General features: G+C 38.9%; 1 protein-coding gene across 2 annotated transcripts; it reads right to left on the bottom strand.

Moving 5' to 3' along the window:
* Window positions 1-4,777: 4,777 nt before the first annotated feature.
* On the bottom strand, window positions 4,778-25,252 carry RNASET2 (ribonuclease T2). 2 transcript variants are annotated; one of them, XM_083857132.1, is made up of 10 exons: window positions 25,024-25,252; window positions 20,911-21,015; window positions 18,348-18,414; window positions 14,423-14,478; window positions 13,253-13,310; window positions 12,345-12,415; window positions 9,884-9,997; window positions 7,640-7,685; window positions 7,349-7,423; window positions 4,778-5,137 (listed from the first exon to the last, which is right to left on the bottom strand). In XM_083857132.1, the coding sequence occupies exons 2-10, from the start codon at window positions 20,997-20,999 to the stop codon at window positions 4,946-4,948; spliced, it is 768 nt and encodes a 255-aa protein (XP_083713258.1). In that variant the 5' UTR covers window positions 21,000-21,015; window positions 25,024-25,252; the 3' UTR covers window positions 4,778-4,945. The 2 variants fall into 2 exon arrangements, with proteins under 2 accessions (XP_083713258.1, XP_083713257.1); XM_083857131.1 differs by lacking the exons at window positions 20,911-21,015; window positions 25,024-25,252 and adding an exon at window positions 20,204-20,760.
* Window positions 25,253-25,641: the final 389 nt, after the last annotated feature.

A 25,641-nucleotide genomic window follows, 5' to 3' on the forward strand; every position in this document is an offset into this window, starting at 1 on the left:
ACAGAGATTGTAATTGTTACAAGGTAACTGCTGTGCTTTTAATTCTTGCTAATTTTGTTTTGGCTCATCTCTCCTGATTTGCATGCAGAGCACAGGTCTCTAACACGAACAACTGTGTGAGTTAAAGAAAAAAACCCTAAGCAAACAGCCTCTTTTCTGGCAAATGAGCTGTACTCAGGAAAGTATTTCCTTCCAAACAGCACTACAGTATCTTCCAGCTTGCTTAAGAAATTTATAACACCTTGAAATTCTTATCAAATATGGTAATTTTTACTTCCTTTGTTGATGTTGGAGTCCAGGACATCCCCTTGGATGACCTGGGACCTGAGGAAGGGAATTTGAGCCCTGGCCAGGTGCATGTGGAGCTGGTCCAGAGGGCTTGGAGACCTTGGCACAGAGCCCAGGAGAAAACCAGGTTTGATTTTAGTCCATGGGAGAGACTTCCGACAGAGAGAGAGGAATTGCAAATCACTGGAAAGTGAAAACAGTAGTTTAGCACAGTAGAAGATGCAAAATTCAGTAGTTTTAGGGTTCTTAGAATAGAAGTAAATGGGGGACAAAATGGTGGAATTTGGGTGGTACCTCGTGTCCTTCTCCTTCTTCCTCGTCCTCCATCTTCTGGGGTGGTGATGATACAAGGTAGTGAGAGTGAATTGGGTCAAAGTAGAAGTGACCCTTTTAGTGTAAGCACTAGACATTGGTACAAAATAGTAAATAACCTACACGTAATTATCTGTATAAATGTAAGGTGACGTCCCATCAGTGGGCAGTCGCCTCATCTCTCAGCCACTGTCCGGACCTCAGCTGGGAGTGGAGAAAAAACTCTGAGATATCAAATAATAAACATCATGAGAAACCTGAAAACAGAACCTTGAAGACTCTGCTTTTTTATACCAACGTGACTCGCGGCTTTTAGAAGGCCAAGGACTTTAAACAACCTAAATCTTGGGTGAGGAAACCCTCCCGAGATGTTTTATAAAAGATTACTGAAATATCAGTCCTTTAGAGTGAGCATTGCAAATGAATGTCAGCACTCTGATCTTCATGCTGAATGAACTGATGTATTGATTTACACCACCATCTGTGGGCATGGTTGGGTTTGGCTGCCCCTGAGGTCTATTAAATCCTCCTCCAGTCTGTGATGTTCCAGTGTACTTTGAATAATGAAAATCACAGCACAAACACAAAATAATCTGCCTATCTCCCACATCAGGTCTCACTTAGCTTGTACACAAAAACTCTTATTCTTCAAAGCACGAGAAATTTAAACCTTTTCTAAAATTAATTATTTGCATCAACTCTGGGTGATCTATGGCAACTTTGTGGAACAGGGAATATTTACAGGAACATGAGGCATGCAGTGACCCTTGTGAAGGAAACTGCCATATCAGCATGAGTCTGAATTTACAATAAGTACAACATTCCTCATCATTGATTGCCCCATTCCTGGGAAAGCAACTTGCAAAGTTCTGACAATTTCCCTTTGCATTATCAGGCATCAATAACAGTTAGAAGCACCATTAACCTTCTGTGGCCTTGGCTTAACAGTGCTCAGTGCCAGGTCCAGAGCACAGCTGACTGAAGCAGAACTACACCAGAACTGAGGTGCCCAAATTCAAGAACCCACTCTGGTCAAAATCCCCCTTCCCAACCTGCTGCTTTGCAGCTGTGGATACCGAGCCTGTCTCCCTTGGTGGGACTTGATTTGCAGTGTATTGATATGCTGTGCAGACACTGCAGTCCTGCTCCCACACCTCCTTCATCCAGTCAGCAGCAGCTGGGGCAGTAGCACAGCCCAGCACTCTCCAGCCTGTGAGGGTGTAGAGTAGGGACACAGCCACCTCCATTCCAGCCTGCAGAGGTGGCTTTGCCCATCCCTTGGGCAACTCCAACCAGCTGCTGCTCCCTGTTCACTAGGAACAAGAGTGATGGGGACAGGTCCCCTCGGCTTCTCCCATCTCCTGCTGTGGTTGGCAGTGGCAGATCAGCTCTCTGCTGGTAGGGAAAGACAGATGTGCCCTTAAGCACAAGATATATGCACCTCATGAAACTGAGCAGAAGCTGTGTTTCCCAATCTCCCATTCTGCCCCACCATAAACTTGGCTCAAGCTCAGCTCCTGTAGCTGAGAAAGGCTCAGGGCAGGCCAGGAAGAGAGAGGCTGTCCTTGGAAAAGAGACACACTCCCACCCTCTAACCCACATGCCAAGGAATGCTTAAGCATTTTGCATAAGACAGCACATGGACTACGGGTATAAACAAGCTAAGTCCCTTTTGTGGAGTTGGGTAGTGTTTTAAACTACCAAGCCTGCACACACAGCATCTCTGCAGGAATTTAGTTAATTTATTCAATGATGCAGAAAAGAATATAGGACCCATCATCCCAAGGCTGTGCTGAATTTTCAAGGCTGACAGAATTTATACTGCACAAGGACGTGAGTGACGCTTTTCAAAACTGAAGTAAATTTTATGGCTCCCAATATACCTTTGTTTACTTCTTTTATTTAAACTGCCTTAATCTGACTCTTGAAATTATATACATTCTGATGGAAAGCAACTGACAGGGCTCACAACTGGCTGTGAGCCATTGCTAGAGAGAGCACAAAGGGCTGGACATGATCTTCAGTCTGAAGTGGTGACAGCACTCATTCAGCTGCTCTCCTGGCTGCCCAGATACAGACCTTAAAGCATCTCTTAAATATATCACTTAGAACTTCATAATGTCTTGGCACATCTCTGTGTAACAATCAGTAGGGAGCTTTTAAAAGACACTTGTATCTTCCCAAAAGTTAGGCAGGTGGGTTTGCCAAAACCCAAACAACAGTAGACACATACATAGCGGTTTATTGCTACTACTCAAAAGTTCACCATAAAAAAATTAAATATTTAATCTGTAATAAAAAGGAGGTGGATGTGGATTTTTTAAGGCAAACACAGTACTTCAGGTATGGCCCTTTAAACAGGATTTCAGAGTACGTAGCAGTGTTATCTGTGTAACAGGCCATTCTGATGCACCAGCCAAACTGGTTGTGAGTAATATTATCAAACCACCTGCAGTTTTGTTGTTAGAGCTCTCAGGAATTCATCAAGGTTACTGAGAAAACAACAGAATCAAAAATAAGAGAGCCTGAGAAAACGCCTGCAAAAAACGTAAACCCTTGATAAGGGAAGCACACCGTGATGATGGACACTTGACAAATTGGATGTCCTGAAAGATGGGTGCCCACATGGACAGTAGACCTAGAATCTATATCTGCCATGTAATGTAAACAAGAAATGGCTTCTGTTTGAATCATATTGGTTCTGTTATTCAGTGGCCCATTTCCCTCTGCAAGAGTACATGAGGTTGTTTTAGCCAAGCTTTACTTTTTCTCAGTCAATTTTTATTCAGTTGCTGCCACGTTACCTCCCTCACTCATTTTGGATTACGTTATTTCCTCCTCAAAGTTTTAAGACTTATCAGCTCCTTGCATTTCTTGCATTTGAAAATGAGGCTGAAAAAATGCATGGAATCCATAGTATCTACTCTGCTGCAGAGTTTGGTCATTTGTGACTCATGTGTGCATCTGCTGACTCCTTTTGGCAAGTCAGCTTTACCTTTGACCGAGAAATAGGACTGAGGATTTAAAGCAACTGCAGAAAAACAGGCAAACCCAACAACTGTTTGACAGACCATAATAATTTCTTGGCTGTTAAAATAAATAAATAGCTGAGTTTCAAGGAAGGTCAAAAAATCCTGACAGCATTCTGGAATGGAAAGGTAACAGAGCATTAAATGAAGGGTGGTAGAGAAATAGGGACAGTCAAAAATGAGAGCAAATAGTTCCAATCCCCTCAAAATAACAAATTTGTTTCTAATACTGCATTTCATGTTTTCACGGTAACATTTTTCTAACAAACAGATGGTTCCTCGAGCCATAATTCTTTCTTTGAAACACAATTTGAGACACATAGATCAACATAACACAGTGGGGAAGATATCATCAAAATTTGGTTCCCTTTAGAAACATCCAACTTCATGGCATGTTAGTCGTCATTATAGGGTAAAGATACACTACTGCCAACATCTGTACTTTTTACTGAAAATCCTGTAGTATTTATTGTTTCATCTATAAAAAGATCTTTCTTGAAACAAAGTGATTATGTGACAACCTTGTTTTTATATAAAAGTGCAGGCACTCACAAGTAGTAATGCTGAATGCTCAAATACAACTAAAAATCAGTAACAACATATTTTTAGGGCCTAACATATAAGCTCTAGCAGTAGTTGTTTCTCAAGACTGTATGGAGCTACTGCCACAAAAATAATCAAAGAACAAGTAAGGCTACAAATACAGTCTCCCTGTATTAATGTTTTAGGCAGAAGAAACCAAACTTGCAGAAAGTTATTACTTCACTAAGAAGTTATGTAAAAATTGTCTTTGGTCCCCTGTGATCCCTAAGTGAGAAAAGGTTCAACAACTAAGAGGACATGATCTCTGTTCTGCACTTCTGGAGAGCAGTTATGCGAGGCAGTGGCTATTACATCTGGGAATGGACCTCCAAACAGGTCTCAGAGTTTTTTGTTTACAGTATTTTCTTCTCAAGAAAGTGTCACCTCATCTCAGAGAGACAATCATCCTTTCAATACAAAGAATTATTTAATTTCCCTGACTCACTGGTAAAAATCAAAAAGCAGCTGGAGTGGCAGACTTAACTGCATGTCAAACTGTGAAGTCACAGTTCTCTTTTAAAAATTGATTCAAGTCATAACCAAGCCAAAAAATCCAGACCAAGCTGTAGATCAGATGCTGATCCCATCATGTGGACCACTCTCCTTTAATAGCAAAAGAACTGTGTTTTCCAGCAGAAATCTTCACTATAGGCCTGTGATACAGACAGAAGCTTTCATATTACACGAGTTAGGGTTTTGTTGCTGCTTAAAAAGCTTTTCAAACTCTCATGGCTTCATTTGTGATCTTGGAGCTCTGAAGGATAATAGGTTGGGAGAGAATCATTGCAAACCGACAGCTCCGAAGTTCCAAACTTGAAGTGAGCCTGTATTGGGTTGGATTCACCCTCCGGCTCCATGCAGTTTACCAGTTCCAGTTCTCTGGTGAAGCAGATTTCAATCTGGCCAATTGTTTGTGCTTTTTCACCCTGGAAACATGAAGGGTAACATCAGCTTCATGGGAAGGAGAAAATAAATAAATTATTCAGTTACGCTGCCGCATCTATAGAATAGAGTAGTAATTTTTTGTGTATTTACCAGATGAAAAATGCAAAGAAAAGTACAAGAGGCATCCACTCTGAACAGCTTATAGTACATACTCTTACTCAGTACCAATCTGGGACTTGTCTAACTAGTAAGCCTTGTTATGAAATGCTGTGACACATTATCCTGGCCTTCACTCATCTGCACAGGCCACAGAAGCTGCACACCTCAGTGATGAGCTCTGGCTGAACTCTGTGAGTATTGAAGGGTACATGCAACCAGAAAGACACTTTTCACCAACCCTTCACAGCAGGACATGAATTGAGACAAATAAAATCCTCCCTACATGAGAACAGAAACTAAGTTTTATAACAGCTTTTACACAAAAGGTGTCAGAAGGAGCAGAAGCGTGATTTTTGGACTACAGAACAGGCTAGGAAGAAAAATACTGATCACAAATAAAGCAGGCAGGCATGCAGGCCTTTCATGTGGCAAAAATATTACAGGAAAATCTTCTCAAATGCTCAAGTCTAAAAATGTAGAAAAAAATTGGTTTTGAAACAATTTAGCTGAAGAAAAAGATACGTACAAGACAAAAGTAACTGTGGTGAGGGTTTGTTTGTTTGTTTGTAATTTGTGTCATCGGGGGAGTTGTTTATTTTGGGATTTTTTTTTAAGAAATGTAAGAACAGAGAGTGTGTTTAATTCATTTCAAACATCAAAGTGCCTCCATCATGCACTTCAGGCATGGACAAGTCTAGAACTCTGAAGAAAGCCTGTCTTCAAGTTACTGAGATGTACTTTTTAATTTCGATTACACAATACTTTCAGCTGTTAAGTACAGGAGAGCCAGGCTGTACATTACTTTCATGTAATTGGAGCAGTATCCCAAGTATCCTAAAAGCAATGGCAGAACTACAGTGAACAGATCTAGAAACTGGGGTTTGTGTTAGCTCTGTATTTCTTTAATGTCAAAAGATGGATGAGTCTATAGCTCTCATTCAACTAATATTCCTTTGTTCATTAAAGTAACTTATAAACATATGTTAAAAATATCGTAACCTATAGATTTTTTCATGTTAAAAAACATATGAGTACAAAAACCACAGAGCATTACAAAAGCAAGAGTTGACAACACACTCCAATAGCAACTGTATCTTAGCAAGTTTTCATAAATTGTTGCCTGTGTATGGGCAGTAACTCTGCCAAGAGTTCTGCAGTAAATCACCATTAACAAGCTGAGATAAGAAGGAACCACTTATAAGAGTGAAAGCTAACCTTGTGGGTTTTGTTTTTTGCTTTATTTTTCTGTAAGAACAGAGTAACCTTGCTGAAAAAAAGGAAAGAAAGAGCTCTACAACCTACACATGTAGCTGTTCAGAATAATATTTTGTTCCTTCAAAAGCACTTTTGTTTCAGATATGGTGACCTATACTTTACAGAACACTGTCTCTGTGTACCACCTTCTCTACTGCATCACGATGCACAGCACAATCATTGCAAGGAAAGGTAAAAAGACATGAAATTTTGAGATAAGCTCAAAAAGAAAGACTACAGTGACCCTGAACCACAGGGAAGCTCAAAATGTCTTTTTGTACCTCTTTAGGTATGGGCTTTCTGGAACAATAGAGAAAAGCTTCTAGCTGCTTTACTTCAGAAGGATTCTGTTCACTAAGTAACTTCATACAGAACACAAGAGCCATGCCCAGTGGAGGGAAGGCTGCTGCTGACAGCAGTACCCTCACCAAGGCTGGCAGTCACTTGCTCCATTCAGCCCACTCTTGCTGGTTTTAGTAACCTGCCATGCAGCAATTAAACTTTAGCAGGCATAGTGGGAAGTGCCCAGCTACAGCAATACCTCCTGCATGGTGGAGGTATTGGTGGTTACAGCATGGTGGTTACAGCATTCATGGAAGAGGTGCAGGTTTAAATCTTTTAAGACAAAGAGACCTTTAAAGCCCAAGTCCAAGAATCAAACAATATCTATATGCAAACAGCTGTATACACAAACAACACCTAGACCTAAGTTTGATCATACTGAAGATTTTTCACTCTATTTTTGCTATATTTTTGATAAAAAGTGCTCCTGAAAGAAAGGAAATTATTAGTTTGTTTATTTGTTTTTTTCCATTTCGGGAAGTTAGGGGAATTTTTACCTCTTCTGGGGGAAGGCATTGGATCTTTGGTGTTACACCATAAAATCCTGTAAGAGCTTCCTTTATAGCAGTCATCTGAAAAAATTAAAAAGCTTATAGAGATTAATAGGTCACGAGAACATCTTCCAACAGCTGCCATACCAGTTAAGCTCTCAAAAACTTTTATAAAAAGCACAGCCTTAAAGAACTATACAATTTTTAAAAAATCATTTGTTCTACAGAAATTAGTTGACTCCTACTGAAAAAAAAGTCCATGCACATGATTTTGTTTTATAGAAGATTGCCTCTTACCTTGTAATATGAACTGCTCGGCTTTATCCCAGCTTTTAAGAGATGACTGAAACAAAGATAAAACATTTTTCCATGTTTCCTGTATGCAAACATACCTTCATAATCATTAGGTAAAAGAGATAATGTCAAGCATTAGAGTGATGGGAACAAGGGCAACTTGTCTTTCATTCTTTGCCAGCTTAGGAAAGGCCATTTTCTGAAAGGACACATCCCATCTAACTTGGCAGGGTCAGGAAGAACCCTTTCCCACACCTTAATCTGAGAAACCAGGATAGTTCAGTCTTCAGATACAGCTAGAGGGAGTTTCAGAATGCTCTGTTCAGTGCCAGGCAGGCCATGCAGTTTAACTGCTTCCCTTCCACTGTGCTCCTGTCACTGTGGAAGGCACATGGGCAGACTTGTGAGAGTGTTCTAGGCACCCTCATATTCAAACACAAGATGGGCTTCCTGTGGTGGGAGACACACAGCATACTGGCAGACGGATACAGCATGTCAACCAGAATCAATGTTACTGTCAGGGCAAAAACTGTTCCTAATAAAGATGTTTTTGAAGAGGTTAAGTTGGTCATGTGAGAGAAATGAGGTAGTGCTCAAGAACCTGTAGCCTGTGTACTCCTTTCTTTAGGTTCAGTCCTGAGAGGAGTCCACATTTCCAAGCTGACAAGACTCAGGACCTAATACGTGATGAGTCTGTGAGTCTCAACTTCTCCTGTTAGAAGTGGGAATGGTCAGTATCTTGCAGGATTTAATCCATAAATGCTGATAATGCTCAACCCTTCCCTTCCAAGCTCAGTTTTGGCACAAGGAAGATTTTACCTAGCTGACTAAATGACAAGCTGTTTTTCACTGTCATTTTTACACTGGATATAAGGAGGTCAATAAAATAGATGATGTTCTGTTAATTCTTATAGAAGGCTGTATGATGTCTTCTTTTTAATAGTTTGCTTTTTGGGAACATTTTTTTTAATCACTGACTTTTTTCTCATTCAAGTAGAAATGACATACAATGAGAACATTTTCAGTCTTTTTTCTCTTTGGTAAAGATAAAATTAATTATACTCATTTTCACAATAGATAGTAAGCTTTGAGCAATTAATTTCAACATGTTTCAGTCCCTATTCTTTCGCAGTGTTGCACATGCTGATACAGAGTCACATCATCGGTCACTGTGCCATCTGTAAATGTTTTAGTCACACCATCACAGCTACTTAGGCAATTGATTAGACATTATTAATTTTAACATTACATATGACATGCTTAAACACTGTGTGTAGAAAAATCTGTTACATTTTTAAAAGACATCTACAAAACCGAGGTGGGAGGGAAGAGAGACTTATTTCCTTTGTGCATATGCAAAATAAATGAGACTTTGTCTAGGAGATTGCTTGGACAGGATACTACTGGCAGAGCATAAACAGGATGAGCTGGTTTCGGGTTTCTCTGGGCTTGTTTTATTGAGGCTTTTTAAAGGTATGTTTCCTTGTACAAAACTATTTCCTCTATCAGATACTGTTGTCTTATGGTCAACAAATCTAAGTCAAACATCTCTCATCCATACTAAGCACTGATCAGGAAAGGACTGTAACCTTCTGGCATTCACCTGCAGCCAGAACACATGCATACAGCACTTGGACAAGCCACAACAGTCTCATGAAGACTTTGAATCTGGAATGGCCAGTGCTTTGGAACCATAAGGAGAAATCAGCCCCTAGGACAAAGCAAGGGTGCCACATGGGGATTGTCAGAAAAGACAGCAGAGGTCTGCAGCAACTAAACCTTCATAACCTCTTCTTTTGCTGCTGCCTCTCAGCCTTTTCCCAGGGCATCCTGCATGATTTTGTCTGCATCTTGTCCTTTCCCGTGAGCAGACCACTGTCTTAAAAACAAGTGTTTGGGCCTCAGCATGACTCTGAAGTTTGGGGGACATTGTCACTTGATTTAGAACTTTAGAGGTACCATAGCTTTTGGTATCAAGAGATAGCCTGTGAAACTTCTCAAAAATTTACTGGCTCATGCTGTCTAGAATGATGCTGCTAAGGATGCTGCTGGTTTATCTGACTGAAGTGACCAGAGACTGATTCTCATCATAGCAACTCTTCCTCTGAACTTCAGTACTAAAAATAATTTAGGCTAATTCTCATTTCCTTTCTACCACCAGATTTTTAGACTTTCATTTGAGGCTAGGTTTGAAACTTCTAGGAATTGTTTGAAATAAAAGCCAGATCATCAAGTTCATTTACATACCCATTGAGATCAATGTGCTGATAGAGTTCTAAGGCTTTACCGAAGTATTTTTTCTGAGAATTAAGGACCTCGAGTGTGGCTGCACAAGTGCCATGTTTGTCCCACTCATGTTTCCTGTAGGAGAAAACCAAATGCAAATTTTAGAGCACATTATTTGTAGATATGTGTGTTGTACAAACTAGCTATTTTACTTAAATCAAGTATCCAAAAGGCTACACATGGAGTGTAGTGGAGTACACATGGAGCAGGAGTGGAGTAGGACACTGTATTCAAATCTATCACATATGTAAAAAGTAAACCCAAGCAAAATCACTGCCACCATTTCAACTATAGCAATATCTATATATTCATGAAGTAAATATGTATTATGCTCTTATGATACAATGCCCTCTCAGTGTATTTACACAAAGATGTTTGGAGGTCAGAATGCAAAGAATTTGCCTAAAAAAATACTATCTCTAAGCTTTTTGTAAGTTTTAGTGGAACCTTTGGTATTAAATGCACTTTCAAAGCACTGAATTTTTTTCTGACCTCAAAAGATTAAGCCTTATTTTGGGTGAAACAGTGTAATTGCACAAGCTGCTAAGACTTTAGCATCAGGTTTTATGCTGGCCTGTAGCAGAATTTTCATAGGCCTCCTCTCAAGTCTTGCTTCTAGTCCACTCTCCATTCTCCTAAGAGCTAGGAACAGAGAGCAAAAGAAATGCTTGCAGTGTACAGCAGACAAACTCAAACAGGACAAAAATTGGGAAAAAGACAAAAATGTTTCTATCAATTCCAAGTCCATTGAAAGACTGCATAATATGACCTTTAGTGACACTGCCTGTGGATGTCTTTTTTTTTAATTCTCTTCAAGTTTTCATGATCCACTTGTACTATATAGCATCAATTCAGCAGATGTACACAAAGATTATGTAATCATAGACTCCACTGTCATAGCATTCTGTGACCTTATGCTGCCTTAAGTGTATCATCAAAAAGCAGAGAAGACAGACAACTATTATTCACTTGAAAGCCTGCCTACCTTGGAATTGTCCATTCATATTAAAAACTTCAGATTTTTCTTAAGGAATTAAAACACCTTAAAATAAATTATGTTTGGATCTAGAGAACAGTGCACTACTTCAGAGTAGTGAAGAATTAATAAAGTAACTGAACAGAGAATTAATAAAGTAACTGTGGTGCCAGGAGATTTGAGGCAAGGGAGAAGATGCTTTACTGTAAGATTTTCACTGTATCTTCTCAAATTTAGCCTTGTACAGAGCTCTCACCTTGGCTGTAACATTCAACACAACTGCATGTCAAATGAATTGTTTACTGCCTGGAAGAGTCCAGTTTCCATGGGCAGATTTCTCCACATGGAATTTTAAATTACCAATGAGAAAAGACATCACAGTTTTAAAGTAAACAGAAGCTCTTTTAGGGGTAAACTTAGCAAGAAATATAGTTAGGTTGGATCAGAAGCAGACAATAGTCAGATCCAAAGGGTAGTGAAACAGCAGTAAGCTGGGGGCAAGGCCTTGTAGGATGAGTGTTTTAATTCAGAGAATGTATATATGCACGTGTGTAAAACTAATGGTAAAGTGCTTATCTTTTGAAGACTTTCAGTAGTACTAGTATTAAAGTGTCTCTTTCTAAAAAGAAGGCAGAAATAGGGGGCCAAATATCTGTTGGTGTTCAAGAACTGTATTTTTGTTCCCATGGAGTGGTTTGGTGCAGTCTGCACTGACAGCACCCATGCACCATCATCTGCAGCAAACCAAAAATCACCAGGCTCAAGGGTTTTAATCAGTCCTGTTTTAATCAGGCCTTTAATCAGCCTCCAGAATGGACAGAGACTTTTGTCTCCACAAAATATTTACCAAGACTTTAAGATTACACTCTTCACAGTGCTACTTTATTTTGTAGCATAGCCACGCCAAAGAAAAAAACAAAGATACTGAAAATAGCTGCCAGTGTTTGTGAAGGCCTCCATCCTTCTGCACCTCCTGCACCCATGAGCTGGGTGGTAGCACAGAGCTGCTGTCTTCAGTAACTTCATTGAATAGAGAAGTGGCTACCATGACACAGTACATTCTATTTTTCTATTTCCTCTTCTATGAGGAAGCCCAAAAAGAAGGCTCTCTCAAGGCCAGCAACACAGTGAAACTAGCTAGAGAAAGAGATCTGGAAGCTGATTTTGCAGCCAGCTGTGACATGTGTCAACAGCAGCTGTTTCTCCTCCCTGGGGACAAAGGGAGGAAACATTCTCTTACTAAGTTTCACTTCTCTAAAACTTCTGCCATTGCCCTCTCTTCAACAGCTGTATTGTACAAAAAACCAGATGTATACTGTAAATGAGACTGGAAAGGACACTGCTTCAGTGGCCTCCTCTTATGCACAACATCTCACCAGAAGAACTACTCAGATGGGTTTTCATAAAATAGTATCCAAAATGCTTTTTAGGGCTTTTCGTACTCACCAGAACTGGGTGCGATTCTGAGATGAGTGAAGCACATCAGGCCAGTAGTGTCTCATGTCTAAGATAAGATCCTAAAAATACCACAATTAATAAATGCCCCTAACAGCATTGAAAAGCTGTTTCTTATATTATTTACATATATTGATACATTTTCTACAACTGAAGCCTCATCTTTCAGTGTCCATAACTGAAACATTTAGTTGAAGAAAAATAAAAGGTCTTTTTCCCCCATATTCTGAAAATGCTGCTGTTGGAGGTAACAGATAAACCTGCTTAAATATCTGAACATACTAATACTGACACACTGTCTCAAAGCAAGACTTGTCCTTCAACTGTCCCTGCAGAAGTTGTTCAATCATGCAGTGTTTCACATTTGTCAGCTCAAGTCTCTTATCCCTGTTTGTAACATATAAATGAATTTTGTTGAATTAAATACGTTGGGGTTTTTTTAAGTAGAAAAAGAACAAAAAAAAAGGACTAATGGCCTAGGAGAAAACACACAGAAAACAGTTCTCTGAACTCTTACTTTCTTTGTTCTGATTTTGCAGTAGAAAATGTGAAGAGAGAACACCAACTGAGTGAATCTTTTTCTTTTCACAGGTACTTTTTGCCACTGCAGATCCACCACCAGTGTGGTGGTGGACCTCTAGTTTTTATTCAGGAAGATGTGGCCGAATGAGCCAAACTGCATGTTCACAAAATTGAGCAGGTACAGCTGCGAGTGATCACAAGGATGACAACTTCAAACAGTACCAGAAGCACTTAAGGAATTTCTACAGTCCTTAACAAAACCATACCTCTCAGTAAACATTAGGAGTGATACTATAAAATACAGGTTTTGCATATAGGCTGTGCAAAAGTAATTGCACTTAGCTCTGTCTGGTATGTCTTTTTTTGTCTTAAAATACCTTGATCTCAGTGACATTGAAATGCCATGTCCTGTTACAGTCTTCAGCTCTGTCAGGCCTAGGGAAGCAAAATAAAATTGAAAAGATGTCTCCTAACTCACTACTGGTAACTAACATATCATTGGCCTGAATTTTAAATATGCAGGATTATATCTGGAGATTTTATTTAAAAATGCAAGTAAACCATCAGAACCTACAGTGGTTTAAAAGTAAAACCTTCAATGAATTATGGTCAAAAGATTTCTCAAGAAGATTCAAAAGACAGCCAAACAATTTTGCTATGATTTCTTTGTTTGGCCCTTTGGTCCCTTTCATTCTATGTAAAAGTCATTCAGGTGTGCCAATGACTTGGAAGGGTCTTGCACAAGATGTCACTGGTGTCACAAATAGCAGTGACCTCCTAAATTGCTGCCCCATCTGATGTTTCTGCAAGTATCTCAAGTACTCTGCAAGACATTCTCAGCAAATCAATACATAATGCTGTCAACTTTTCCAAGAGGCATAGCTTCAACTCCTGTACTTATTTTAAGTATTTGTCCAGAAAATTTTTGAATCGCTGCCATTGGCATCAACTCTGGTGAGTTGATTCCTTTGAAGCAAATTAATTTTTCCTATTATTTTGCAATATTTGTGTGGCGATAACATACTTAAAGCCACAAGCAGTCATAAGATAGTAACAAATTCTTATTAATCAGAGAGACAAAATAAAGAAGGAAAACAATAGTTCCCTTTGTGCTTGAGACTATTTCTGATCTTACGAGAAGATGTATAAATAAAATGCTTATGTGGCCAGAGGATTTCAATGATGCATGATATACAGAAGTGTATTTCAGTTTTATGTCAAATCATAGGGATTTAATTTTATTTCAAGGAATCATAAGAACGACAGATTAGGATCTCAAAAAAAAAACCAAAAAAAACACCACGAAAACCAGCAAAAACCCCACAAAAAAAATAAAATAAAATAAAATAAAATTTAAAAAAAAAAAAAAAAAAAAAAACAAAAAACAAAAAAACAAAACAAAACAAAACAAAAAAAAAAAAAAAAAAAACAAAAAAAAAAAAAAAAAAAAAAAAAACCAAAAAAAAACAACCACCAAATCACTAAACTGCCTGGTACAAAATTTGATTTTCCCTTTCCAGGCTGAAATAAAAACTGTATGATCATACCACAATCCATGGATTGTCCAGTACATTGGTGGGTCATGACAATCATTAGCACTCATCTGTAGGAAACAAAAACAGAGCATTTGCTGCAGGTATCCAGGAGCAAAGGTTTAAAGGCAAAAGTAAAACCTCATTCAATTGTGGATTGAGATTCTGTAGTGACATGATAACTTTTACTTGCCAAATCAGGAACTGGTGAACTCCAGTTACTTGAAGCTGCCATGGATTATGCCACTTAGGAACCCACTGGCATTAAAATTTTGAAGCAGATCAGTGAAATCTGAACAGACAGTGTAAAGAGAAGACAAAGGGACAGGTTCTGAGGTAACAGGAAGTAGCCCAATCCATGCTAAGTGAACAGAGGTTTATCTGCATTTGTAATATTCCAGGTGGCACCGCTCTGTATTTTTCTCACTACCACATCTTTCCAAGGAGTGCAGAGCCATTAAAATAAAAACATGCAAAATGAACTATAATACTGGACAAACACAAAACTCTCATCATTCAGGACTGATTTTATCATTGTATTAAATGTGAAAAAAATATAAAGAAAGGATTAAATATATTGCTTATTCCAAGTAAAACAGACATGCTTTAAGGACTTTGACTTGAGGGACAAGGGAATGGAGAGAAAAAGAAAGACTAAATACCTTCCTACACAAAAACAGAGCCTCCAATAAAAACTGTTGACAATACAGGAAAAATAGCCTACACTTTAATGACTGTTTAGAGCAGAGACATATCCCTGAAAAGAACAAACAAAAAAAATCCATGTCACACATCACTGAATACCATTACTGTATACTTAGCAATCACAGCTCTTTCAAACAAACACTTTTTGCCATTAACTAACAACCTCCTCAGACGTCCTTTTCCCATAATAATAGCTTTCCTTTTTGGCTCTACATTCTGTCTTAATTATGCCACAATGCCTTTTATGTGATGCCAGAGCAAGAGCAGAGTGTAGAGAAGAGCAGAGACCAGCCTGTAATCTCACTAATTGCCTACTACATGCCACAGGCCAGTAGCAGCCCATCTGTAAGTTCTGCAAGACTTTTTTGTTCTGTGTCCATTTCCTTCCTGTCCTCTCTTGCCACCAACAATACAAGCAATTACACCCAGCAACAGCTTTTTTTTCCTGAAAGAAGTCTTTTGAACAAGCACACAGTTCAAATGTCTAAACAATATTGCTCTGTCATGACACAAGCTCTGTGGAGGTGGAGGGGTTTGGCTGTCTAGCCCAAAGTACAGCAAATTAATAGTCAACATCTTGCCCAACTGAGGTGGCAACAAAAACAGTGCAATTGTGCTCCTTATTCAATCTTTAACTGCAGTTCTCAGACATGCTAATGGAACACCCAGAGCATTTCAGATTTGAAATCATGGCGCTAACCTTCCTAGCAGTTTTTTCTATCTGTTTCATCAGACTCATGGTGCTACTCTGTGTGCTGGCAGAATTGCCAGGTCAATGCAACCTACAACACATTAGTTCACACTCTGCATGCTTTGCCCAGCTTCATTCAACCTCCTTTTTCATTCTAGCCTTAGTATCTTTCCAATGTTCATTTTAAATCAATACCCTAAAAAATGCAAATGCTGGTCTACAAAGCTGGGTAGCCCTGCTTGCTTGTGCAAAAATCAGTCCTTGTCAGCCTTCTTGTTTATCACAGACTGATTGCTGGAGAATTAACTCAACCTCAAGCAACCACTGACTTGAAACAGAGGTAAAAATATTTATTTTCAAGTGGGCACTGGCCCCAGAAAGCCCTATATATCTAGATTAATTTGAAAAAGAAGCAGTGTTTTGTCGTGTTTTAAAGCAATCTGATAATCAAACCGATCCAAATGAACCACACGTGACCTATAAAACTGAGCAAAGTGCTGGTGAGGCTGTAGAGCACCCACCATGCTGAGAGGGAACACTACAGCAGAGGGATTAGCCTATTTGTAACAGCAACTCATTGCACAAACAGCATGTGCCAGAAGCATGGAAGCTTTCACCATCTCTGAAATGCCAAAAAGTGAAATACCATCAATGTGTCACAGAAGTGTTAGTTGTTGAGCTGCCCAAGTTATAAATCCCTTGGTACAGCAGCTGGTAAATGCAAGAGGATTGCTACTGGATCACATACAGATTGAAAATAAAAAAAAAAATCACACCAAACTGAAATAAAAATCAGCTTCTCATAAGTGAAATATTTGACCCTGTTCTCCCTTCCAACTATCTTGCTTAAGTAGGCCATCTCTTTAATTAAGATAAATTATAAGTTATTTTGTAATGAAGCGTGGCAACTACTGAGAAAAATCTTTGCTTTTCAAATTGTGGAGTGAGTTCACCTCTCCAACTTCTTTCCCTCAAACAGTGTGCAATTACTTCCCTTCCTCCTTCTCCCCACCCCTTGGGGTAAAACAAATGAATAAACAAACCAAATTTATAGAGTTGCTGAAAAAAATTGAGAGGCAAATAAAACAAATTTCCCTCTTACTGAACACCTCTCTAGCAGGAGCTGATAAGCTAAAACCTTTCACGAATATAAAGACCCACAAAACCACCTAAACCAGACCTTATTCACAGAAAACTTGTGGAAGTTGTATACATAGATTAAGAGTTATCTTATGAGCTACATGGACACTGGGAAAAGCATTTATTTTGTTCCAGAACAGTGTCTGAAAAGAGCTGAAATTACTTTGATACACCTGGCTTTATATGCAAAGAAATATATCTAAGAAACTTTTTGATCTCATGCTAGATCATAATAGTGTACTGCCCTCACTTTATTCACTTTAATTCTTTCTGTATTATGTGACTACTTCTATTTTTATCAAAAAAGAAGGAAAAATGGTGTTTCTATTCTTCATTTAACCTCTGCTACAAAATTACTGCCAAAGCTGAACTTAGGAATTTTTTTTTATCTCATATAAAAAAAAAATCATCTGTTGCTTAACACAAGATTCAAACTTGAATTCAGGTTATTCTGTTCATTATTCTATACTATTTTCCTTTTTTTGACTCTTTCCTTTGATCAGCACATACGTGCAATAAAAGGCAGATGACAGCAGGTATCATTTCTTTATTGTCCCTCCCATTCCTAACAGAGAAGGAACTGAGTAACTTACAAACTTGCACTGGATTTTTCCACATTTCACACACACAAAAAGCCAATCACACAGAAAATTTTATCTTATTGCAACCTCAAGGATACAAAAGCTGAGATAATAGTTCTCTTTTTAAGTTCTGGAATAAAAGATCTTCACAACTCAACAAAAAAGGAGTAGGAGAGTCCCTCTTCTTGCCCTTGAGTTGCTCTTAAGTCACATTGACTTGTTACTGAAAAGTGTGGCATGAATTAGCCATAGACACATTTTTTTTAAGGGAACATGAAATTCATAGTCACTTGAAGTCTGTGATCTAGCTTAGGTATCTTTGCATAAGACATAATCACCTTAGGTCAATCATATGGTACTGAAGTTTCTAATCACATTACAAGGAAGAAAATCTTTCTTCCTCCTTCACCCTTTTCACTGTAGTAGTCAGTAATTAGGTCCTGGGGTTATCACTGCTTCCATGATACCACTTTATTTTAATGGGTTAGTTTGGAAGATATGATTACAAAACACTTTGCAATTTAATTGTGCCAATCACACTCAGTATCAAAAAGCACCAGCTGAACACTAACTTTTTAAAGCCCAGGAAGAGCTGGGAGAGATGCCTTCTCAAATTTCTGGCATGCTGATCTGTGCCCTCTAAATTTTAAAGAAGGCCTTTTGGGCCTTCAAAAACCTAAAATACTTTTCAAGCACAGATTTGCAAAACAGGAGCTAAGATGCATCTCATTAAATATTTAATGGGCTTTATTCAATCTATTTTCACACATTTATTATCCAATGCTACCTTTTTTAGGCTAAAAGAGAAACACAAAAATCTCACCTTACATACAGTCACTGGCCAATGATGAGCAAAATACAGCTTATGCCAAGGATGAGGGCGGATGTCACTGGAGAGAGATAGACAAATTTATTTTACTTCAAGCATTTTAAAAAGAGGGACACTTTCAGGCACACACTCCAAACTAACAAGTCAGAGAGAAGCAACATATTTGGAAACCTGCTGATATGCCCATTGTAAAACAAATTTTCCTTTTGGCACCCTATCTCCTTATATACTTCCCATTTTTTCAGTATGGAAAAAGCACATTGTTCTGTTTTATATTTAGGGGAGCACTTCCTGGCATGTTTTTTGAATTATTAAAAAAAAAAACAAAAACAAACAAACACAAAAGGTGTCTTTGTTTAACATGTTAAGAATCTTCTAATTCTTCTTGATAGCCATATTATCTGGGGAAGAAAAAAGCATACAACCTTCTTGGAACTGTAACTACTCTCCTAAAAAAGAAGACCACGATCACTCACAAACTATGTAGTTTACACTGCAGGACATGCAACTGGAACTTGCAAGTCTCTCCAAACTTTTTGATTAAAAAAAAAATTCAGAATAAAAAGTAAAGTATAAACTACAAATCTAAAAAATTCTTTCTCAGTTTATAGGCATTTAATTCAAACAGTACATTCTTACATGATTATTAAAAATTAAGTAATTTTTAAACATCTAAAAAGTGATCAAACTATGACAAAGTCTAAAGGTTACATATGGAAGAATGTAAGGTGCATTCCATATTTTACAAGAACATGCCTGTTTCAAAGCCTCTAAGAATAAGGGATTTATAACTCATAGACCCATCAGTACTATCTTATATATAGAGAGAGGAAAAAAAAAACAAAATCAAAAATTCGTTCAATAAGTGTTGGAAGCCTGTCTCACATCATTCCTATAGAGGCCTTTTCCAACAGTTTGGAGCAGATCTAAACTGGTTAAAGTAGACATAAATAAAAAACCTGCTGCATCAGACACTACAGCAGATATATTTAGTTATTAATCAACCAGACAAAGTAATTAAATAGATCAGCAAATGGGAAAAAAATAAACAGAATTGTAAATTATTTAAACTGACAGCATTACATGCAGAACTGTCAAAACAAATTGTTATTCTCTGGAAGCTAATAGCCACTTGTCAGTCATTACTTCTTGCTAGAGGATATATTACTTAAAAAAAAAAAGGAATAAAAGACAAAGCTAATTCTTCTCAACCTGAGGACAGCCTAGAGATGCTTCTGTGTTATATCACACTTCATTTTTTTCCTCTAGTTTTTCTACTTTGCAATGGCCACATTTTCTCTTAACCATTCACATGTATCTGTGGTTTTCTATATAATTTAGAAGAATAGTTCTAGAACATACCAGGCATAGCCACAATGAAAACTATTAACACTTTTATAGGGGTCATTACTGCTGCTGTAGAAACCTGAATAGGGGAATTGCCCTATATTGCAGAGCAGTTAATTTCCTTGGTTTTAAAAAGTCCTTGCTTAGAAATGATCTTTCATTAGACTTTTCATTAGATCTTTCATCTGTATTTGAAATAGCAGCTGAACTTCTGCAATGTCAGTCATGCCAAAAAGAGTTCTCCTAGAACACACTTTTTGGCTAAGGATAGGTCAGAAAACTGTACTTATTAAACAGAGCAAGTTAAGCTCAGAACTGAAATCCAAGGAAAGCCATTTTCAATACCTATGCAGCTTCAGACATCCCTCCTTCTCTGGACCTGAGTTAGCCTGCTCTGTGCAGCTCAGGAATGTCAAAAATAGCAGGTAATGATCTGGCCAAGATGGCCAGAGCCTAAATCCTGGGGACTGAAGAAACATCAGCACAGTGTCTAAACTACCCACCAGCTGCAATGTAGGCACTGAAAGATGTTCAGCACTGAACTGAGCACCCCAACCATTCTCTTGCCAAAGCACTGAAAGGAAGCAGAAAAGCTGATTTCCTCATATAATGCAACAGGAATTTCAGTTTTGACCACAGAAGGGTGTGATTTGGGGTGTGGTTTCTCCCATTGGTATTGAAGCTCAGATTTTGCAAAGGTGCAACAACCACCAAAACGTGGTGTAGCAATCTGATATAGCCTCAATTGGAATGCCATATGAAAAAGGATTTTATACTATCAGAACTGAGAAAATAGCAAGGAAAAAAAAAAAAGATAAATAAAAAGTAAACAATGCAACAAGTTAGTGCTGTTCATGCCACAGAAATGACTCCAGATTTTTTGCTATGAATAATTTTTTGCTCAAAACAGTTTTCAGTTTTGGTCATTATTACATCACAATTGTAAATGATTTAGCCACAGCAAGATTAGAAAAGTTTTAAGTGCAACAAATAGAATTTAAGTTTCTCCTCTTTCTTCATGCTGACACATATAAAGGTTTCCTCAGGCGTGATCCTTGCTCCTCCAGTTAATGCCTTATCATAAATCACCTAAGGGAAGAACAACACATCAAAAATAGTACATAGTAATAAATTTACATTAGAAGTTAAACCATTCTGATCTGCACTTAAAAATAAGTTGTGAGATGTTTCATTTTAAAGCACAACTTACCTTTGAGTAAATTTATCTGAAGTACACCAACAACATAGTACCATGGAAAACCAAGCCAGAATCCAATAGTGCAGCTCTGCAGGTTTCATTTTGTTATCCAGATAGCTGTAAAAAGGTGTCAAGAGAAGAAATCTATTACCTATCCAACACACTTCAATTTTAAAATGCAAAAAAACACTACTATGTCAAAAACAGCAGGTAATGGTAAATCTAGATTAGATTTACAACCATGGGTAAAATGGGCATCTCTTTCAGGGCTCTGCCTGATTCCCCAGCTTGTATGGTTATTTTCATAGACTAATGCCATCAAGGATGAGATCACAATTTCCTATTTTTTCTTTACTTGCACACAGTTGCAACAGAGCCATCTTCCAATTAACAGAAAAACATAAATCTTCTACACAATTACACGTTATGAAATTGAAGGCTCTACTTGTAGTCAGCTCAAATGCCCAAAATGATTTATTAAAGAAACTTTCAAATTAACACTGAATATTTGTGTTAAATTGGCCAAGGTCGATATTAGAAACTCACAGGAGCCAAGTATGATGTCCAAAGATGAAATTCTGTCTAAATGCCAGCTGACTACTAAACTAATATTTAAAAAAAAAAAAAGCTGCTAAAACCACACGAGTTTCTGTTCTTGTTATAAGCCTGAGATAGCCTCTATGAAACCATGCACAATTTGCCTAATACTTCATGGACCTTAGAAGTCAGGGGATAAAAAAACAAATCAACCTTCACAAACAGAAGAACTTTCACTTGGCACAGGGCAAAAACCCTAACTATCTCCCAAACCTGCCAACCATTTCATAGCATTTCAAATTCTACCTTCTTGAAAGGGATGTACATACACGCATTTACATGCAAGTTATTAAAGCCTCACAAAACCTACTTCCCAAGTTTCTCAAAATGACAACTCCACACCACAAGACATTGTGTTTAACCTAGGTGACCTTTCTAAGGTCACTCACTACACAAGTCATATTCTTTTTCTTCTATGAAGGTTTTCTTAAATTCATCCTTACAACAGTCAAGTAAAGCCTGTTTTGACACCAGTGAAGACATGGCTGATTCAGCCATTACACTGAGAAAACTCAGTGTAATTCATATATACAGCTCATTATAGAGAAGAGCCCATTTTCCCACAGCTGTTATGTGGCTCTGGACCCAGCCTGCAGAACCTCGCAGTTCTGCAAATGCTGTGCCAGAGCTGAAGTGAAAAGGAAGGAGCCTCCCCACTTGCAAAATGTGTGGGGATTTCAAAACTCGTGAGGGGTTTGGCAACAACAGTAACTGAAAACCAGATAAATTTATCACAAGGTCTTACTAAACCGTGAGGAAGCTAACACTTTCAAGATATTTTTATATGTCATATATCAGTGCCCCTCTAATTCATCATTATCAAGGTACTTGGCCTAACAGAAGATATAGTAAGATAAATATTAGTTGTCAACTGTTAATTTCCTGATCCAGTTTCTTAAAAAAACACTGGAAGGAATTTCACTCCCCAGGTAAAAAAGAAAATAATAATATTTTTTAAAAATCATTTGGAGAGTGCTACTTGTATAGAAAAGCAAACAATAATGTAGATCTTTAGAAAAAGCTAGCTAAAGCAAGACATACATGCCGTATTAAAGAAACTGATGCAGTCATACAGTGTATTAAAAAAATCACAAGTAAGTAATTAATTACTGGATAGCAAATTTCCCCAAGAGTTCTGCACCTTAAGTGATCTCCAATCTCATCGTTTGAGCAACAAGAATTAATGATGTGAGATTCTGCCTTACAGACCTGCTTAATGATTTCATCTTCTATTATTTTCAACTGAAAACCAACCAAGCAAGACTACATTGTCTGCATGAAAAATTATCTACCCAAGACAAAACACAGAGATGTAAGGAGTGTAAGATTCATGTAAATTCTGCCCTACCTATAAAAAGCAGGAAGTACCAGTTAAAAGATAGTAATATCACATATCACCCAAAAAAAAGGTGCACCTGACAAAGGTGTGGAAGAAACACTTCAAGGAAGTAGATTATGAAAGAAAAAATAACCCTACAAGCATTACAGCATTTCTTTTGATGTAAGTTGGTAGGCAGAAAGCAGCTTTTTATTTTTCAGTGACTAATTTGCAAAAAAAGCCTTTCTCACTGGACTCCGATGTTTGATCAAATAACGAACAGGAACAGAGGGGGCTTCAAAAAAATGCTGCTATCAGAGCAGCAGGAGGTGTTGATTTTTTCTACACATTGTTCTGAACCCTGGAACCAGAACATAGGGCAACAAAGACAGTGAGCAGGTTTGATGTATCAAAAGGCCCCAGTCTGTAACTTTCACTTTTTTCCACTGATAAACGATACATGAACTCTCTCTAAGGATTTAGCTCAGAAGAAAACCTTGCAGCTACCACAACACTATCATGACAGACTGAGTGATTTATTCAAGCTGACTTTTCATTTTTCTGTGACACTGATAGTGGCAGGTGAAAAGTGCATTCATCTCACCTTAAAGGCACCTGAACGATGTGCATTTGAGGCAATATGTGCATCCAAATGAAAACTGCATTAACAACCAAGATGCATAAAGTGCATCCATTTTTAATAAAAACTGCTTCTGTTTACTAAAAATTACACTACATTGGTTATTTCACAAATACAAGAAAGAACAGATTTAACAAATCTTACATCAACTCTTCTCTAATAAGAAACAGGGATTTCATATTATGAATGTTACTTACAAAAAAGTCATGATGTTCCAAAGATTTCATAATGTAGAAAACTTAAAAATAAAAGCTGCACAGAACATAAATTATTACTTAAAACTCGGCTATCAACTCATTTTCATTATGGATAAAACTCTGAAGTGCAGAACAGCTTTTGGATGACTCTTGGTTTACTATATCTAGAAAAGGAATGCAAAACGTGTTTCTGTGTGTGTTTCTGGGTGTGTGCGTTAGTAACCCGGTCAGGGCAAGGTCACTTTTAGTTATCTTAGCATTGTTCCATGCTGTTTGCAAATTTACCTGCCCAGGTCTATCAAAGACTAGAGAGAACTTGTAATAAACACTGAGGAAATCATACTTTAACACATTTGCTATAGTTTGAATTCTAATATACCATCTTGAGGGGACTGCTGATGTAGCACTTGCTTCTTTTGGACACTAGCAATTAGTCACCTCCTATTTTACTCCCGTATTTTCTTTTTTTTTTTTTCTTTTTTTTTTTTTTTTTTTCTTTTAGCAATTAGCTTGACTAGCAAACCCCTCATTAACATAAAATTTCCTGCTCTACAGTTTAGTTCAGCATGTACAATCAGAACAGAAGATGCTGCAGAAGAGCTCTCAACCATCGCCAGGAGATACCCATTGTTATGGCATAGCATGCACGCAGCTAAATGCTGCCAACAATGTCCGGAGATAAGATTTAGGACAGTGAGCCACAAAAGGACATCTAAAGCCATAAGAATGAACATCCAAGGCTTTGGCAGCATCACAAACAAGCCAGCACGCACAGCACCTGCCCTAACGAGTCAGACAAGCCAAGTCACAACACTGTATGCCAGAAGCATTAATTTAATTTATAACAACACTCCGGCAACTTTTGCCTCCACTGTCCACTCGCAGCTAACCACGCATCTCAAGCCCAGTAACTGCAGAAAGCTCTCTGAAGCCTTTTCAGAGGCAATATTCACGGGCCCGGTTTCAGCAGTGCCCTCACAGCGCTCAGAGCCCGCAGGGACACCGAGCCCTCCCGCAGGCCAAAAACACACGGCTCTGCTCCGGCCTCGATGGACCCCGACAGCACAAAGCCTTTACCCCGGATAAACAAACAATCACTACAGAGACGTCTGTACGTCTTTACGAGCTGTAAGGAATGAACATCACCCAAGCACCGGAAGCGGGAGACCTCCAGGCGACAGCAGGATGCCAGAGCTGATGTAAAGCGTGAAACAAAACCAAAACAAACCAAAACAAACAGCTAAAGAAAAACTACGAACAGTTTTCCCGACACCATTTATTTGGCTGGCTTTCGCTTTGCTACGCATGTCATTTAAAACATAAGAAGTGAAAGCTAACACAATCTGAGTCCGTCCCGGGCCTGCAAGTCCCACCTTTGCACTTGGCGCAGCCGAGGATCTCAGCGGCAGGGAGCCACTCTCCCAGGCGGAAAAGCTCACTCACACACACCGAACCGCAGCTCCCTCCTGCGGGCGGGGGGCGGGAACACGGAGCCGAGGGAGGCCGAGGGAGCAGGGACACCCTCAAATCCGACCCGCGCTGCCTCGGCTTCAGACCTCACCACAGATCGGGCGCCTCGGCCCGCGTTACCTTCGGCGCCTCCCCCGGCGCTGCCCGCCCCGCCCCGGAGGGCGGCCCCGCTCGGCGCGGCGGCTCCCGCCCCTGCCCGGGCTCTTCCAGCTGCTGGGGATGCCCAGGCTCGGGGGGAGGCGGCCCCGCTGCCTCCCTGGAGCCTTCCCGGGATCAGGCCCCTGTGAGCGTGGGCAGGAAAGGGGCGCCGGGCTGCGGAGGAAGTCATTTATATCCTGCTGTTTGTTTCTTCTTTAGCATATTCAAGGATTTAGTTATGTTGGTTTCATACTGAGCTGGCACAGAGGTCTGCGAGAGTGCGATGAGGACTCTAAATAGGAGAGTACTGACTAATGCAAGCCCAGGAGCTGACACAGGCGTCTGTTCGCCAAATAGAGAATAGAGAAATGGTAACAACTCGT

The sequence above is a fragment of the Zosterops lateralis genome (genome assembly GCF_965231275.1).
Source record: "Zosterops lateralis genome assembly, chromosome: 3".
Lineage (NCBI taxonomy): Eukaryota > Metazoa > Chordata > Aves > Passeriformes > Zosteropidae > Zosterops > Zosterops lateralis.